Source organism: Pezoporus occidentalis, unplaced genomic scaffold, assembly GCF_034315485.1.
Source record: "Pezoporus occidentalis ecotype Australia unplaced genomic scaffold, CSIRO_AGI_Poc_V1 ctg3, whole genome shotgun sequence".
Lineage (NCBI taxonomy): Eukaryota > Metazoa > Chordata > Aves > Psittaciformes > Psittacidae > Pezoporus > Pezoporus occidentalis.
In genome coordinates this window covers 15,453,786-15,471,081 of record NW_026914940.1, presented here as the reverse complement: position 1 = coordinate 15,471,081, position 17,296 = coordinate 15,453,786, and the positions used below count along the sequence as shown (strand labels likewise).

General features: G+C 33.7%; 1 protein-coding gene across 3 annotated transcripts in view; it reads right to left on the bottom strand.

Moving 5' to 3' along the window:
* Positions 1 to 17,296, bottom strand: part of CSMD3 (CUB and Sushi multiple domains 3) — a 578,676-nt gene that overhangs the window by 207,006 nt on the left and 354,374 nt on the right. For all 3 annotated transcript variants that reach the window (XM_062627150.1, XM_062627151.1, XM_062627152.1), the window contains one exon: positions 5,464 to 5,633. In XM_062627150.1, the coding sequence (XP_062483134.1) occupies positions 5,464 to 5,633 (170 nt within the window). The remainder of the gene's footprint in view (positions 1 to 5,463; positions 5,634 to 17,296) is intronic.

Here is a 17,296-nt window from a genome sequence, read left to right as displayed (position 1 = left end):
AGCTATTTAAAGACCTGATCTGTTAAATGATTAATTCAAAAGGAGGAAAGGCACAAAAAGTTGCGTTAATGGCTTCACATCACAGTGATACTTTGAAATGTTATAGGGAAGGATGCTAACAGTGAACACTGCTTACGTAAATATGATTTGAGCTGAGAGATGTAATGTTTAATTTGGGGAGGAGGAGTTATGTTTGCATTTACAGTCAGAGAATAAAGAAATCTTCCTAAGCTTTTGAGGGGCTCTATTGTCAAGAAATTTAAAATGGAAATTTCCAACTAGTATATTTAACTTCATAAAATTTTAGCAAGGGGATAGCATAAAGTGAATGTCTTAAATTTGTACATTTTAATCAAACTATTTTTGAGATTTGCCAGTGAAACATAAAAGGCATATGGATATGAAGATCTGTGCCTTTATAAAGAGAAGAAATAACACAAAATCAGCAGCTCAGAGCTGAGGCTGTCAACACCCTGTCAAATGTATCACTTACATCACATGCAAATAGAAGCACTAATATAAAGACAGAAAAGGGCCCATATGTTTGGTTTTTTTTTTTTGTCCCCTACATTTATTATCTATTTATCACTTATGTTTTCAGGATGATATTGCTAAATGATTATGATGGCAACTGTGGAGATTCTTAAGAAACAAATTAGCAAAAGCCCAAACATTACCTCCCTTCAAAGTCTTCAAAACCCTTCAAAAACTGAATCCTGTGCACACCTTTCAAAGCTAACCCACAGGTGAGTCAGCAAAGGCAGTAAAACTGAATCCTCCATATTCTGCAAGAGCAGAGTGCTGAGCCAAACGCAGGCAAAGGGTACTCTTAATGCCAGTTCTGTTTGGTTTAGTGACACACTGTTACCTGCCTGTTACTGCACTGATTGTTTTAGTAGAAGAAAAAAAGAAAGTTTGCTTCATTACAGTATAGAAAATAATTCTTAAATCCATTTTTTTTCCACATAGGTGTAATCTCATCTGGCACATCAGTGCTCACTGTACATACTGCCAAGCACACAACCTACTACAAAAAAAAAAAAATAAAAAATCCCTGCAAACAACTGCTCTGTTGTTCTCTTTTCATACTTAGTGTTCCTTTCTCTTTTATTTTAGGTTCACTTATGGAATCTGATTGCAGGTTTTTGAGGGGCAGTGATTTGATTTTTAACATTGGACAGAAAACTACTCATTAATTATTACCATGCATAGGTACATATTTATTTCTGTTGAAATCTACTGAAAATAAACAATCATATTCAATCTTCAATTTCAGTAAAATATGCCTTTCCCCCAGTAAATTGATAAAGTATACTAAAAGATCTTCAACATAAAAGAGTACTTTCTATATTCAACTGATTTCAACATGAATCGTTTTCACCACTAACAATGAACTACTCAGGCAAATAGAAGTACGACAACTCTGTTCCTTTCCATGCAAATCTGAAGGGTTTGCTTACAGCTATTGGAGACTCCAGATTTTACAAGCAAAACTCGTGGATGAAGATAAAAGCAAGGAAAAAAAGGCAAACAGATATGTTCTCACACTTTGGAATCCATGTATTCTTTCCCTCTGCTTCCCACATATGCAGTTTACTCTAAAAATGTTGAATTCTGGAAATAGCACAGAAACTCAGTTATAAGTACAATTACAAAGAAGGAGATAACTGTCATCCTGTTTCCAATTAAATGGATGGGCATGTAGTGACTGTACAGATCTTAAATTCTTCATATGCATTCATGAAACTTTCATGATTATTAATACATGTTGTCAGACTATCAAGGGCAGGTTAAAGCCCTACACAAATAAAAGTGAGAGACATGTATTTCTCCTAATTTCCAATAAAAAACAACCAGCTAAAAAAAACACCTACAACATTAATGTATGCAGCCAGAGTAGTTACATCAAAAAAAGAAAAAAGAGAATTGCATACTAAATGAAACAAATGATAAAACAAATAATTTGTTCTGATAATCTCTGTGTCTATACCAGCTCAGAACTGATAAATGGGAACTCCTCCTTCTCTTCCTGGGGAGGAACAGTAAAGGTGGTGATTTATTTGTGCTAAATATGCTGTTTCCTCCTAATGCTGTATTCTCAATCCAGCTGTTTCACTGTTTCAATCACAGTGCTTGTCAGGTACAGATCTGGTCCATGGTCACTTAATTCACGTGGTAAGCAGCAGACCCCATGACTTAACAATATATCAGAAGTTCAGTAGAATATTCAGTCTATTCAGACTTTGAATGGAATTTTATCTACGTATTGCTGGCAATCTGAAATAGTAGCTGATAAAGTAAGAAAAAGTTCATGATTAACTTCTCTGCCAACATTTTCATTTATCATAATCGAAGAAAAGAGGTGTATCATCCATTAAATGTCTAGCTCAAAACCTGAGCTTTAACTATGAAATATTCCACGGTTGCTTTACTTGTGTTTGGGGAAAGGAAGCCCTTTCTTGGAGGCTTTTGTAGAAGTGTTTTTGTTTCCAAATAGCGACTTCCTTACACTCCCTACTTCACAGTTAAAAAACAAAAAAACAAGGGTATATTCACAGTACATCATTCAGCTGTTTGCTGTAAGACTGGATGATTTTTGGTTTTCTTTTTTTAAAACTTCTTTCCATTGCCATTTTTCATATCAGAAAAATTAATTACTTTTTACTTAGAGATTTCTTAGAGTTTTGTCAAGGCATTAATGCTTATATCCATTCACATATTAGACATTATCCATTAATGCATATTAGACAAGTTTACACTGCTGACTATTATTGATGCTTTAAAGTATAAAGCTAGTGTCCTACTCCTGTAGACAAAAGTGTATTCTCCACAGTAAACAAAATAGGCAACTTAGGCAACATTTTCCCTTTTTTTTTATTTTAGTTATCGGTTCTACAAAAATAAAAGGAAATTCCTGCAAACTTATCTTCAAAGATATTTTACTGGGATTAAGTTAAATCAGCCTAAAAGAACATGGGGGGTGGGGGGGTGGGGGGGAGAGAGTGAAGAACCAAGACTGCTTTCCTGATCTTGAAGATATTAATGATAATGATAAATACTAGGCATATTCCCAAGTCAGCCACATACTAAATCTTCAGCTGATAGTTTTTCAGCTCCTGGAGATGAGAAATAACCAATAATATTAGGGATCAACAAACAACTTCAGAAGTGGTTCCATGAGGTAAGTTACGGAATGTGTAACTGCTGCTTTCTGTTTTCTGAAACAAAACTTCTTTATTAAATAAACACCTGAATAAAAAGTCAGATAAAAATCTGTAATAAGAGCGTCATCAGAGGGATGAGGCGAGGGCTCGACAGGATACCATTCCTTCCCACAATATTAAAGGTCGAGTGCCTCTCTCTTCCTACAGTATCAGATGAAAAAGGTGATAAACATACTAAATAATAATTCTGGTAAGGTTTTTTTTTAATAGAGTGGGAGGAACTCCAGCTCATTATTATAATTCAAGGCTGCTGAATTGAAAAACAGTCTAATTACTAGATATTACTTCCATTTAATAGACATCTACAAAACACTGCAAATATTTCTGCTACTGACATTTACAGCTGAGTGGTGGCCTCCCTCCATCTATAATTAATATGACATTCCTCTTAGTTAACATTTTTTAGTCAAACCTCTGTAGTGCATATGGTTGGAATGACAACTGAGAAATCTTAAGTGCACAGATCTTTTCAAAATTGTATGTTCTTTAAATTATTAAGGAAGAAAAAAGTTTTAACTGCTTTTATTCATGTTCATCCACATTTATATGATAACTAGCTTCCTCCCTACAGTGCTATAACTTTTACACTAAGATAATAGATTTGAATGGTTTCAGCCTAAAAAGTCTTGAGGAAATGCAGCCATATGCTTTCATTGAACGGGCATTAAAACTGTGGACAGAAATATTAGCATAATGATTTGGGTGGATAAGGATTCAAGTTCATATGTAACATCTGATTTAAATCTTATGCTGATGTTGGCTGTTTTAAAGATCTTACCATAACTTCAGCAATTCTTCTGCTTCACTAAGAAATTCCAAAACTGTTAAAATTATCTACTTACATACATCACCTGGACGTTTTTAATGGAAACTTGAATAAACAGGGGGTCTGTTTGAGGTTTTCTGATGTTCTATTTATATGCTAATAAATATTACATATCTTTCAAATTGAATCATTCTGCATGTGTTAATGTAAATATCAAAAGGTATCCACTTGGCTCTGAAGTAAGTAGTGAAACCAAAATAAAATAAACATACCTGTGCATGCTGGGTATCTATTAGTCTTTGGTTTATTTTAGTTTGTGTGTGTTTTTCTTTAAGAATGTAATACCTGGTTTCATTTAAAACTTTTTCTTTTTTTTTCCTGTTGCTTGATTTCATTTTGTATTGGTTGCTTAGGTCTGCTTATGCCTTAGGTGTAAGTAATCCCTTTTTGGCAATGTTTATGTCTGGCAACTAATGACAGAAATTGTAACCTGATGCTCAGATGGTTAAAGTTACATGAGTCTAACAGTCTGAATCATAGGCTTTTTCTTACAAATACATCTTTCCGTAATCCTTCTCATTTTAATAACTAACTGGCACACTATGGTAGAAAAACCTTTTCTTTAAATCAAACATGACTGACAGAGTACATCTTGTTCCTTTGATTTCTGGGAGGCAAGTTTAACTAATTTGAGTATTTTTAAAAATCAGACAATTGTTTAATCTCTTTTATTAATATCATATTGCATTTAGTGCTAAAAGACAGCTACCATGATCATCATCAGCTTTAAATACGTAGTTTGCTAAGCAATATATGCCACTGGAAATGTGTATTTTGGGGAATACAGTAATAAAATCTATGAACAAATCAAAGTAAATGCTACTGAATTTATGGAGTGAAACTGCTCTATAAAAGTCTGGAAGGTTCTAGTTTCCTGTTTTTACTTTGTTATTTGTTTATTTAATGAAAAAATTCTCTTCACATGTAATTGCTGCAATTATAATTTTTTAAGGAGATGTTATATACCACACAAGATTAGAGTAATTTAAAGCATAAAAGTAGTATACAAAATGCAGTAAGTAGACTGTATTAAATTAAGCTTCTGGCTGTAGTATTTATTATCTTTATATCATATAGCTCAAGTTATGAAGATACTGAGGAAGAAAACAGAATTTACAAAAGATGGAACTGATGAATATTTAGCACTAAGAATAGATTAAAAATACACATTAAGGCAATGCTTGATTTACAGTTTCAATCTCTTTTTTTTGATTATATGTAGTCAGAAAAATGCGTTTTAAGAAGCAGATTACAGAAACACCTCAGGGTGCCTGATTTACAAATGGAACTGGTTCACATATGTATTTTCCAAGGAATCTTTAATATAAATTTGAATGATACTCTACTGTCACAGACATAAACTTAAATGATATGAGAAACTACAGGTTAGTACTAAGTTACATGATTACATACCTTAAGAACATCTCCTTGGGCTAAGTGAAATGTTCTGGCAGAAATATTGATTCCTTTCCCTGCTTGTACCTGGATGCTATAAATACATTCATGGTTGTTCTCATAATTAAGAGGATAATTGGGGGACAATAAGATTCCTTCATTATTTGTCGTGGAGGCTCCACATTCAGCTGCAATCAAAAGAAAATGTTAAGGTATATTTTAGTAGAAATCATAGATAGTTTTCGTAATGGATATGATGGGAATGTTAATGCAACCTAGTCCAACATTATTAATGATTGATATCTAGAATCTAGTTCTAAATATATATTCATGAAAATGATTGAAGGCTATAATAATATTTCTGAACTGCAATACTTTAACAGAAGTTTGTTAAATAATAAGGAGATTTTATATTAATGGCATATTCCAGAATTATAATGTTTTAAATGATCTTCGTTGGATATTGTTTTGGAGGAAATATACATGCTTTTACTTCTCCAACACAGACATTCATGAAGACACACAGATTATATGAAAATAATAGTACTCTAGAAGTCTAGATGTATATATATTTATATATACATAAACATGTATAAATATGCATACATGCAGATATAAACATCTTCACACAGATTAATGAAAAAAGAATTTTTCTCAATTACTAACTTGCTAAAAGAGTCAATAGTATAAATTTCAGTAGAAAAAAGTTATTCTGTATCTCCCAGCTAAATAACAATAACAACAACAAAATAATTTCATTAAAATGACTACAAAAATAGTACCACAAAAAAAAAACATAAAATCTTGTGGCTATGCTACATTGGGCATTAATGCCTAACTTTCACTTACTATGATATTTTGGACTACTCACATAATTAAGACTTTTTTAGCACCGAGGTATTTTAAATTAACACGGATAAACTATAACAGTTCTTTCCTTCCCTTTTTATTTAATTTTAAATTTAATTGTAATATGAAATGTTCTGCCTTATATTTCTTTCAGGATCACTTCAGTATTCTTGCCACTTATTTTATCAGTCTCGTGACAATATGCCCTTTTACTTTAACCAGGGAAATTCATTGGTTTATAATTTAACAGAATAATTAATAGTATTGTTCAAAACTATGTGGTACACTTAATGGTTTGAAAAGATGTGTAAACAATCTATGGTGCCTATTTTAAGAACTACTGTTGTTTTTTAACATTATTATAATCCCCTCACCAGACTTGTTTGAGAAAAATCAAGATACTGAAATATATATTATGTATATGAAATCCACACATTATTAAAAAAATCCATTGATGAACTATTTATTCTGTATGTAGCTAACCTAAATATTATTCAGAGCCAAACCAGGCAGAGATTAAAGCAGGAGAAATGCTTGATGACTGTTTATTTCTTTAGTGATACAGAACAAGTACTTAGGTGTCATCATTTTTCTTAGAGCAGCTGGATACACACAATCTAGGAAGAAATGGAAAACCTTCTAGTCCACATGATCATGTCTATCCTTTTATTTCATTCTCAAATAAATAGGTATTTGCTATTCTCAAGGTGTATAGTTCAGGCTGAATTACAACACATCGGAGTAAGATGACTGTCATTTCAAGTTTGTGGGACATCCTTTCCCATTCCAGAGATAGAAAAGTCAAAAGACACAAGGTAATGACAGTATTAAACTGATCCCAGAGCTCTGGTTTCATCAGAACTGTAATTTAAAGCAATTGTTTTTAAATTTTAACACAGCAGTGAGCTGTTAGGACATTTTAAAGTAATACTTGAGAACCATGTTTTCTGTTAAAATAATGAAATTTTCATGTTGTACTAGTTATGAATCTGATTGCACTTAACTCAGAGGGAGAATTTTGTGTTCCAAGCGGTGGATGTTCAGGGCCAGGCTGGATGGGTCTTTGAGCAACTTTATATAGTGAAAGGTGTCCCTGTCCATGGCAGGGGGGTGGACTAGATGATCTTTAAAGTTCCCTTCCAACCTAAACTACTCTGTGACTCTATGTACTATCTCAACACTTGTGTTAGCAGACAAGTAAGCAAGTTTAGTAACAGTAGTCTTGAAAACCATAGTATAAGAGAATTTCTCTTATAGCATTCAGTTACATCATTACAGTTCTATGGAAGCATACACTGTAGCCTACAATAGCAACTTCTGGGATTCTTAGAAATCCCCCTTCTAAGAGGGATTCTCACAAAATCAAGTTAGCTCCTGGCTTCTCTACTTGCCTCTTGTTCTCTTGTTACTGCAAATTATGACTTTACATTAAAAAAAACAAACAAACAAACAAAACCCACCCCCCAAAAAAAACAAACAACAACAAAAAAACCAACAACAAGCAAACAAAAAAATTCACAACAAACAAATGGAAAGCCCCAATCACAAAATGTCAAACACAAAAAAGTGCAATTCTGAGTAAGTGCTGAATCAAACAGGGAAGTGCTGAATCAAAAAGGGAAGTGCTAAATCAAACTATTAACATTGCAAGACTTTGAAAACTGTACCATAGTTTATTCTATCTGCCCATCTCCACTTCTATCTGTAAACATGAACAAGCAACTACATTGCTTAAAACTGCATGGAATTTCAGGTAGCCTGTGATTGCTTTCTATTCTTTGATAACTTTAATACTATAGCATTAATTAGAAAATATCATACTACTTCTATGTGCAGATAAATGCTGAGTTTAAAAGTGTCAGGGAAGAAATGTTAACTGAGTTCTAAAGTTTAATAGAAATACAAATATTAAACATACGTAATGTTTTAAAAATATTTGGAAAAGCATTTTGACAGGTGTTAAAAAAAGACTTGAGAGCACGGTTAAGGGATAAAATTAAGTGAAAACATGTATAGAGGGAAATATAGAAAAGGAAAAAAGAAGGCACACAACACTGTTTTGAAAGTAAAGAAAAAATCACAGAGGAACAGAAAGTTTGTGACAATCTTTTTAAATATATTTAAAGCTGTTACAAGAAATTGAAAACATTTCTGTTCTGCCTTCAGATTTTGGTTTAGTAACAAACCAAATTTGAATTACAACAGCTGAAATTCAGGCTGTTTTAACACCAAAGTTAACAAAAAGTCTACTTATTTCAGCTGAAACTTAGAACCTGCCCTACACACTTTGATCGTAAGAAATAAATGAAATAAGGGAAATATTACAACATCCGGCTGTGTTTTCATAATTACTTTTATTTAGCCTTATATAAAGTACAAGTAAGTAACACTAAGACTGAAATAAATAACTGTTTCTGGACATTAACAGAAATTTAGAATCTTGTCAGTATTGGAAGGAAGAATAAACAAAAACTCAAAAAAATAATGAAAGGAAAATAGTGATATAATCAGCTATTATACAAAATTACTGTTATGCTTTTGGTTATGAATGCGTGTTCATTGTACATTTCCATAATAAAACAGATGAGTTTAAGCTACTGTTTATTATTGTGTTTGAATTCTGTAATCATGTAAAATGCCAATTTTATTGTAACCAAGGAAAGAAATGCATCTGTTCGGGTAATTTAACCATTTGAAAACAATCCTTCAATGAATGGCTTTTTGAAAAGAATGTGCTCTATTAAGAAAATCTTGCAACGTTTTTCACAATTCAGCCGATGAAAGGTTCACCAGAAGTAATCATCAAACAAAAATATGTGACACACTGCTACAGATTGAAATTCAGCATTGTTTTCTTCAATGCAATCGTTGGAATCAAAAGATAAGACCTACAAATAGCAGTTCTGAATTCTGAAAAGATGGTAACTCTTGGTCAGGACATTAAGGCCAACAACTTGACTGGGCAAGTAACTGGAAGCATTCTAAAGGGGTTTTATCAGGAGTGGTAGTGGGCTGCAAATTGACAGCTATTTCAGAAAGTATATCTAAATTCAGTGCTCAACTAACTAGTTCTTACAGAATCATAGAATAGTTAGGGTTGGAAAGGACCTTAAGATCATTTAGTTCCAACCTCCCTGCCATAGGCAGGGACATCTCCCACTAGACCATGTCACCCAAGGCCCTGTCCAACCTGGCCTAGAACACTGCCAGGGATCAAGAACTTCTCTGGCCAACTTGTTCCAGTGCCTCAACCACTCTCAGAGTGAAGAATATCTTCCTTATAACCAACCTAAATCAAAATTAAACCTGTTCAATTTTCAAACCATTGCCCTTTGTCCTTACAGTCCCATTGACCAATACCCCCCAGGTTCTTCTCCATAGGGCTGCTCTGAATCACTTCTCCGCCCAGCCTGTAGGTGTGCTTGGATTGCCCTGATCCAGGTGGAGGATCTTGCAATTGGCCTTCTTGAGTATGATGAGGTTGGCACTGGCCCACGTCTCAAGTGTGTCAAGGTCCCTCTGGATGACATCCCTTCCCTCCAGCATGTCAACCTCACCACATAGATTGGTGTCACTAGCAAACTTGCTGAGGGCACACTCAATCCCACTGCCCATATTGCCATCAAGGATGTTGAACTGGATTGGTCCCAACACTGACCCCTGAGAGACAGCACTCATCACTCATCACATGGACACTGAGCCATTGACCACAACTATCTGCATCCAGGCACCCAGCCAAATTTTTATCCAGCGGGTGGTCCATCCATCAAATCCATGTCTCTAACTGAAGAAACAAGGATGTCGTGTGGGCCTGTGTTCAATGCTTTGCACAAGTTCAGGCAAATGACGTTAGTTGCTCTGTCCCTATCCAGCAGCAATGTAGCCCCACTGTAGAAGGACACCAAACTGGTCAGGTACGATTCGCCCTTAGTAAAGGTGGTAATCTTCAGACATTCTACCTCTCCAACTGATAGCAGGTGTAAGCAAATAAATATACTCTTATCAAAACAAGACAACAAAACAGAGGATAACAAAATGATCCTGAAAATATTAAGTTGTGACTAATACATTCTTTTCCTGAATAACCTGAGTTATGAGGTCATCAAAATTTTTCAAGGTGGTTTTGGTATACTGACAGAGTACAGAGCAAAGATGAAGAAAATGAATAGAACATTGTCTTCTTCAACCAGTAAGAACAGTGGGTTTTATTTTTGTTTTATATTGTTCTAAAAGACAGGCTATACTTTCATAAACTAGCAACTGCAGTATCTTATCATGTATCTGCAATACATGTATCTACATCATCATTGATTTGACCATTAGAAAAAACATGTAGTTGTCTGGGCATTAAATTTACTCTCAATATTTTTGCTCATACTTTTTTGGCTGTTATATGACTGCATTGTTTATATTATAATGAAAGACAGTATTGTCAGATTTGAGAAGGTCCTGTATTTAAGACTTAAACATAATTATAGAGCAAGTTGATGTTTCTACTAAAATGGCCAAATATAAAAGAAATTATTGTTATAAACAATTATTTAAATTATTATTCATAGCTTTATTAATAATAATAGCAATTGATGGCTGCAGCTGACAAGAATTGAGTGGAGTTATAGTTAAACAATACGCTCTTGCACTACAAAAGGATGGAGAAATAGCATGACAAATGAGCTTCTGCATTAGTATTAACAAGAGAAGATGTATTAACAAATACATGTTTTAGATTAGGACAACTTAAACAACCAAAGTGCACAATTTGCCTTTAAACTAACCATAAAATTCTTATAAACAAATAAACAAAACAACGCCAAGCATGAAAACCCAAAACAAAGCACAAAATAGAATCACAGAATAGTTAGGGTTGGAAAGAACCTTAAGATCATCGAGTTCCAATCCCCCTGCAATGGGCAGGGACACCTCACACTAAACCATATCACCCAAGGCTCTGTCCAGCCCAGCCTTGAATACTGCCAGGGATGGAGCATTCATATCTTCCTCACCACCCTCACAGTAAAGAACTTCTTCCTTATATCTAATCTAAACTTCCCCTGTTAAAGTAATAACTTGATAACTGTTGGAATTTAGTGGAAATTTCCACACAGTGAAGAGGAACAGTTAAAAACTTTATATAAAATATTAAAATACTAAGAAATGTTAAGAAAGTGCTTATCACATTATAATGCCATTATACTAACAGATGGTGAATCCTCAATGCCTGTATTTTGCTATCTTCAGGATATCTTACCCTTGAAGAAAATAAGAGAAATAACAACATACTTAGAAATGACAGGAGAAATATTTAAAGAGATAAAATTACTTCTGACAAACAAAAGAAAGCTTAGGAGTAGTTTGTTCTGAGAGGAATCAATGGCACATTTACAAGTGCATATCACAGTCCTTAAACTGTGAATTCATGCTGCCAAATCTTTCCACTTATTAAAAAGAAAACTCAATTAAAATTAGCAAAAAGGCAATTTTTCATACCCAGGGTATTAAAAACAACCCATATCTTGTGTATGTATAGAAACAAACAGAACTATGCAGCAAGACTCTAATAGCAATAATGAATAAGAGGCACAGAGGGTAGCTAACGGCTGTCCTGCTATTTAGGGGACTTTGCAATTAACGCAGACTTATCTGTGGTAGACCTTCACTTCATTGGTTACATAATTGTGCTTTAGTTCAACACTGAATTTATTTTTTCTCTCATACAATATAACTTTTCAGACATTTTTGTTCTTCACTCCCCAGATATTCCCTGAAACGCAACTTAACTTAGACTTGGCAAAGAAGCTACACCAGTGAACAGGAAAAAAACTATCACCTTCAGAAAAATATAAGGGCCTACACAGCAGGGAAGCCATGAGGATACTAGGCTGTTTTCTTTGCATAGACACAGAAACAATTTTGGGTTATAAATTCTGACTTGACAGTTATAATGAAAGGCCATGCAATTTGGCGATTGGGAAGCCTTATAAAGGAAGGAATAAAAAAGGAAAATAAAAAAAGAAAATGGAAGAGGGCAAAAGTGAGAAAAAGAGGACATGAGAAATCCTGGCATAAAAGATATTACTTTCTACATTTCACTAGAAATTGAGGTAATTGCAAGAAAGCAGTGTATGTGCTTAATATGAACACTGCGTTTCGTTATTATTTGAATAAACCATGAAAAGAAAACACGAAACTAAGGAATGACAGTATTCTTACAGATCTTTAATCATCTTCATTCCACTACTGATAATCAGAAAAGTTTAATTTTACCTATTTTACTATCTGCACTTTAAAGTAACAATATTTGCTTTTGTTTGTTCTTGTCAATAACAGTTATAGGGAAATTCAAACTGTCTTCTTGTCAGCTAACTGTGGAATTGAAAATGATAAAGAACACTAGGCAGAGACACCTGAACTCTGAATGCATTAGAACCAGTTCAGAGGCACAAACCTCTGAAAACAGCAGAACTGCATCTTTACAAAATTAAGATGATACCTGTACTCTATATCACAAGCTGGAGACATGCCACAAACATATTGTTGAAAATGTTGATTACTTTGGACTATCCAGAGCTTAAATTTTGCTTCTAGAAAAAGCTAAAAGTGAACAAGTTTTCATAATTAAGGTGTTGTAGGTTTTTTTAAGAATCTATTAGTGAGAATCAGTACGAGGTGGTTTTGTTTTGTTTTGGTTTGTTTTTTTCACTATACGTGTTGAAGTTCAAAGCAGGTGATTTAAAAATTCTTGATTTTTTTTTTAATCATCAGATACATCCACCTATCAATAGACTGTCCTGGGTCTGGCTGAGATGGAGTTAATTCATGGGAACCCATATAGTGTGTGGTTCAAATCTGTGACCAAAACAGTGTTGGTAACAGACCAGTGTTTCAGCTATTGCTGAACAGTGCCTGCCCAGCACCAATGACTTCTCTTTCTCACACTGCCCTCCTAGTAAGTAGGTACAAGACTGGGACGGGACACAGCTGTGACAACTGACTTGAATTGATCCACAAGGTATTTCATGCCATAGAGTGTAATGCTCAGCATAAAACTGGGGGAGTTTTTTCAAAGCAGTCATTGCTTGGGGATCAACGGGGCATCAGTCGGCTGGTGATGAGTGACTGCCTTTCTGTTTCTTTTCTTCTCATCACTTATTAAACTCTTTGTATTTTGACTCACAAGTTTGTCTTTTGTTTGTTAGTTGGTTTTTGGTTGTTTTTTTTTTTTTTTCTTTGCTTTTGACCTATTCCACAGTTTTCAGTCTATTAAAAATATGCAGTAGTAAACAAAGCACTCTCAACAAAAAAGTCCCGTGTGAAATTACCAGCTACTGGTTTTCTTTTCTTTTGTTTTCTCCTACAACAAGCACTTCTGAATATTCTTGAAAAAAAAAAGTGGAATTTGCCTGAATAAACAGAGGGAAAACTCAATAAAACAAACCAAAGTTTTATGATTAGCAATCAACTGCACCAAAAGACGCAAGGGCTAACAGCAGATCAAAAACTTTGAACAACTGAACAGTATGTCTGGCTTCTTCATAATAACATGAGATTAAGATATATAAGTATTAACTTTCACAGGCTAAAGTATTTGATATTATTGCTTACTCATCATGAGAGTTCATATTCAAATAAGTATAAAAGTTTTCAGAATTGAATAATGATGTGACTAATTTCTCAGTTATTGTTATGATTTTTACAAAATTATTCATTGCATGTCTCCAGATGTATTGAAAAGGAGCATTTATTTAGGTACCAAAAAACAGCCAGGAAAAGCCAAGTGATCAAAGCAATGACAGTATGTTGACTTTGTTAGTTAACTGAAACTACTATATATATACTAGAAACATAAGTGATACAATTCACAAATGACTACAGACATCTAGCCAAAAAATAAGCTGAATCATACAGTAGATTCTTGTAAATATATTGAAAATACATACATTTATTAGAAAGGAAATGTTGGGATATTAGGTATGCTGTAGATGTATATAAAAGACATAAATATGTATTCATGTGAACTTGTACCAATCGTAATTAGTGACTGTGTTTGTTCATGTTCATCAGGATTTACATACAGTAGTATTAATTATTTGAAGTTATTAGTCATTTAAAGGAATCAGCTAAATATACTGAAATGTGTAAAATATTTCTGAATTTGTAGGAAAATCTTGTTATAAAAATTGTTCCAGCACAATATCAAGCCCTATGTAACTCAGATACTGCTATCATTTGAGCTGTTCATCTTTAAATATTCAGTAACAAATACCTTTCTCGCTATTCGAACATTACTTTTTATTTCCAAATTTCAGTCTTATTTTCATATTTGAAAATAATGTCTTCATAAATCGAATAATAATATTATTCAATATATATATAATTTGCTTATCCAACTTCTGAGTAAGAATAGGAAAGACAGATTCTGACTCACTGGCAATTAATTTGGTTTAGAATATATTATGATTGGCTACTCTGTTTCAGGACTCAGCTCACTGGCCTTTTGTTTCCAGAAAGGGATGCTTGACAAATGTTGTGGTCAGAATTCCAAATAATCTTGTAATCCACATACATTTACAACTGCTTTTTTAATTTCTGTATATCATTGTCCAGAACTATGTCCACAATTCAATTAATGTTGAAAGAAAAAAAAAAAATTATTTCTGTTTTACTTCAAAAAAGTAGGATTTTCAGCTGAACGTCCCTTTTTCTCGCATTAATGGAAGAGAGAATTGAATCTCCTGACCTACTTAATTTTGCCATTTATTATAGGAAAACACTTCCACCATTTCTCTGTTTATATTAAAATGTTTACAAGATCATTATCTTTCTACCTTTCCTCCTAGCCCTTCTCAGAACTCCCACCAGCTCTAAAATATTTTTATGTAGATAGTTTTGGAAATATTTCAGGTGAAACTAAAAGTTACTACTTTAAAAGTTACTGTCGGCAGTCTTCTATATTACTTTTTTTGGTCACATGACTAGAAGAACTGTGACCATCATGTGAATGGAAGCACTTTCATCATATGCTAAGGAAGCACTTGGGTCACATGACTTTAGTCTATACTGCTAAATGCATCCAATCCTGGAAAAGATCCTGGCTCACTGGCTAAATGGTGAAGTATGGTATCCATCTACACTGCTCAGAGCTAAGTCTGTGTAGAGAAGTCTAGTCAGGACTATAATAAATACTACATAGTAATTAGAGTCTTCTAGGTTCTATGTGGTGCTTGTGTGATCCAAAAGCACAACAATTTATTTTTATTTTTTTATGCATGTGTGTGTTTGTGTTCAGAATACCGAAAGGTATTTAAGGACAGTGCTACACCCAGATTACTTTTTTTTTAGCATAAAGGTACACAAATGTGCAATATGACATGAAGATTTGAGTGATAGTATGACAGTGACTGAAGGTCCAAAACAGGCTTTACTTATGCATGGCAAAAGTTACGAGGTGTCTTCTAGCAAACAGGACCAAGACCAGTGCAGTCTTACCCATATCACCTACGAGAAGGGTATTCTGTAGTGAACTATCGTTATATCTACTACCAAATTTTCTCCAGTTTATTGATGTCTGTCTTATATTGTATTTTTGTATTGATAAGCTGAGCACAAATTCTATGAATAGTGGCTGGTTCCCAGATGAAGTTGTGTGTATGTGAGTATATGATATCAGAAACATTAATGCTCATGAATCACTTTGGCAGAAAACGCCCAACATAAGCAACAAAAACAATATGTAAATGTCTGAATTCAATACAAGTGATAAGCATGAATTTCTACTCTCCAGCTTTTTGAATTACAGTATATAAACACAAAATCAACAAAGGCCTAATATTTATGAGGGGAAAATAACTAAGTCGTTCTTTCATTTTCAAAGATAAGGAGAAAACATGTTGCCTGGAAAATAACTGACCCTTGTGTTCCAGCTTTTCTTTTCTTCCCCCCAACCCCGCAAATGTAAACATTATTTTCTGTATCATTAAAACTAAACAGCAATTTCTTTTTCATTTCTGCTTCTTCCCAAGTTCTTCTTTACTGATAATTTACCAGGTAATCTTCAGTATATTAACACTTCCAGATAGTACTAAAATTGAACCTCTCTTCACAACTGCATGCATTCAGTTTTCTTACTTACATAATTTTAATTCAGACTTTTTTAGCACTGAGGTGTTTTAAATTAACGTGGAAAAGGATCAGAGTTCTTTCCTTCCCTTTTTATTTAATGTTAAATTTAACTGCAACACTAAATTTTCTGTCTTATATTTGTTTCAGAATCACCTCAATATTCTTGTCGTTTATTTTACCAGTCTCATGAGGATATACCCATTTCCTTTAAGCTGGCAAATTTACTGGTGTATTATTTAACAGAATCTCTTCTGTACATACATATGTAAATGTTGCTTATGCATATGCCAAATTCAGAGCTTTTGTTATACCAAGGTAAGCATCGGAATCGAACTAACACAGTGTTAGTTTCACGTCCATACACATGTGACTGTGTAGCTCATAATCAGCAATAGTTATTATACAATCAGATTCTGAAGGGAACTTAAGTTTTGCTACCATACAATTTAGGATGAAAAAATAAAATATTTCAAACACACATCAATAGAGATGTTTAACATGCAAACCTTTCCTTCTAGCATTACTCTTAAATAAATAGACACTTAAGCAACTCTCCTATTTCTTAGAGATTGTGTTGTTGTTTGTACAGTTTTCAACAGAACTGAAAATGAAGACATACCAGAAGAATTCAGCTCAGAAAACACTAGCCATTAAATGTTTCTAGTCAAACCTCTGTATGTAGGCTAACCCTGCAATGAGTGGAGAGTGTTAGGAACCATTGGAAAGTGTTTCCTCTCAGTTATCCTACTTACAATTTTAAAACCAGAACAACTGTTCTGGGGAAATTCTGAGGATATGGTTCTCTAATTTATATAGGAAGCTGAAGTTGACTGAAATCCTACACACGGTCCTAGTTTTATGAAGTAACTCTGATCTAAGTGCT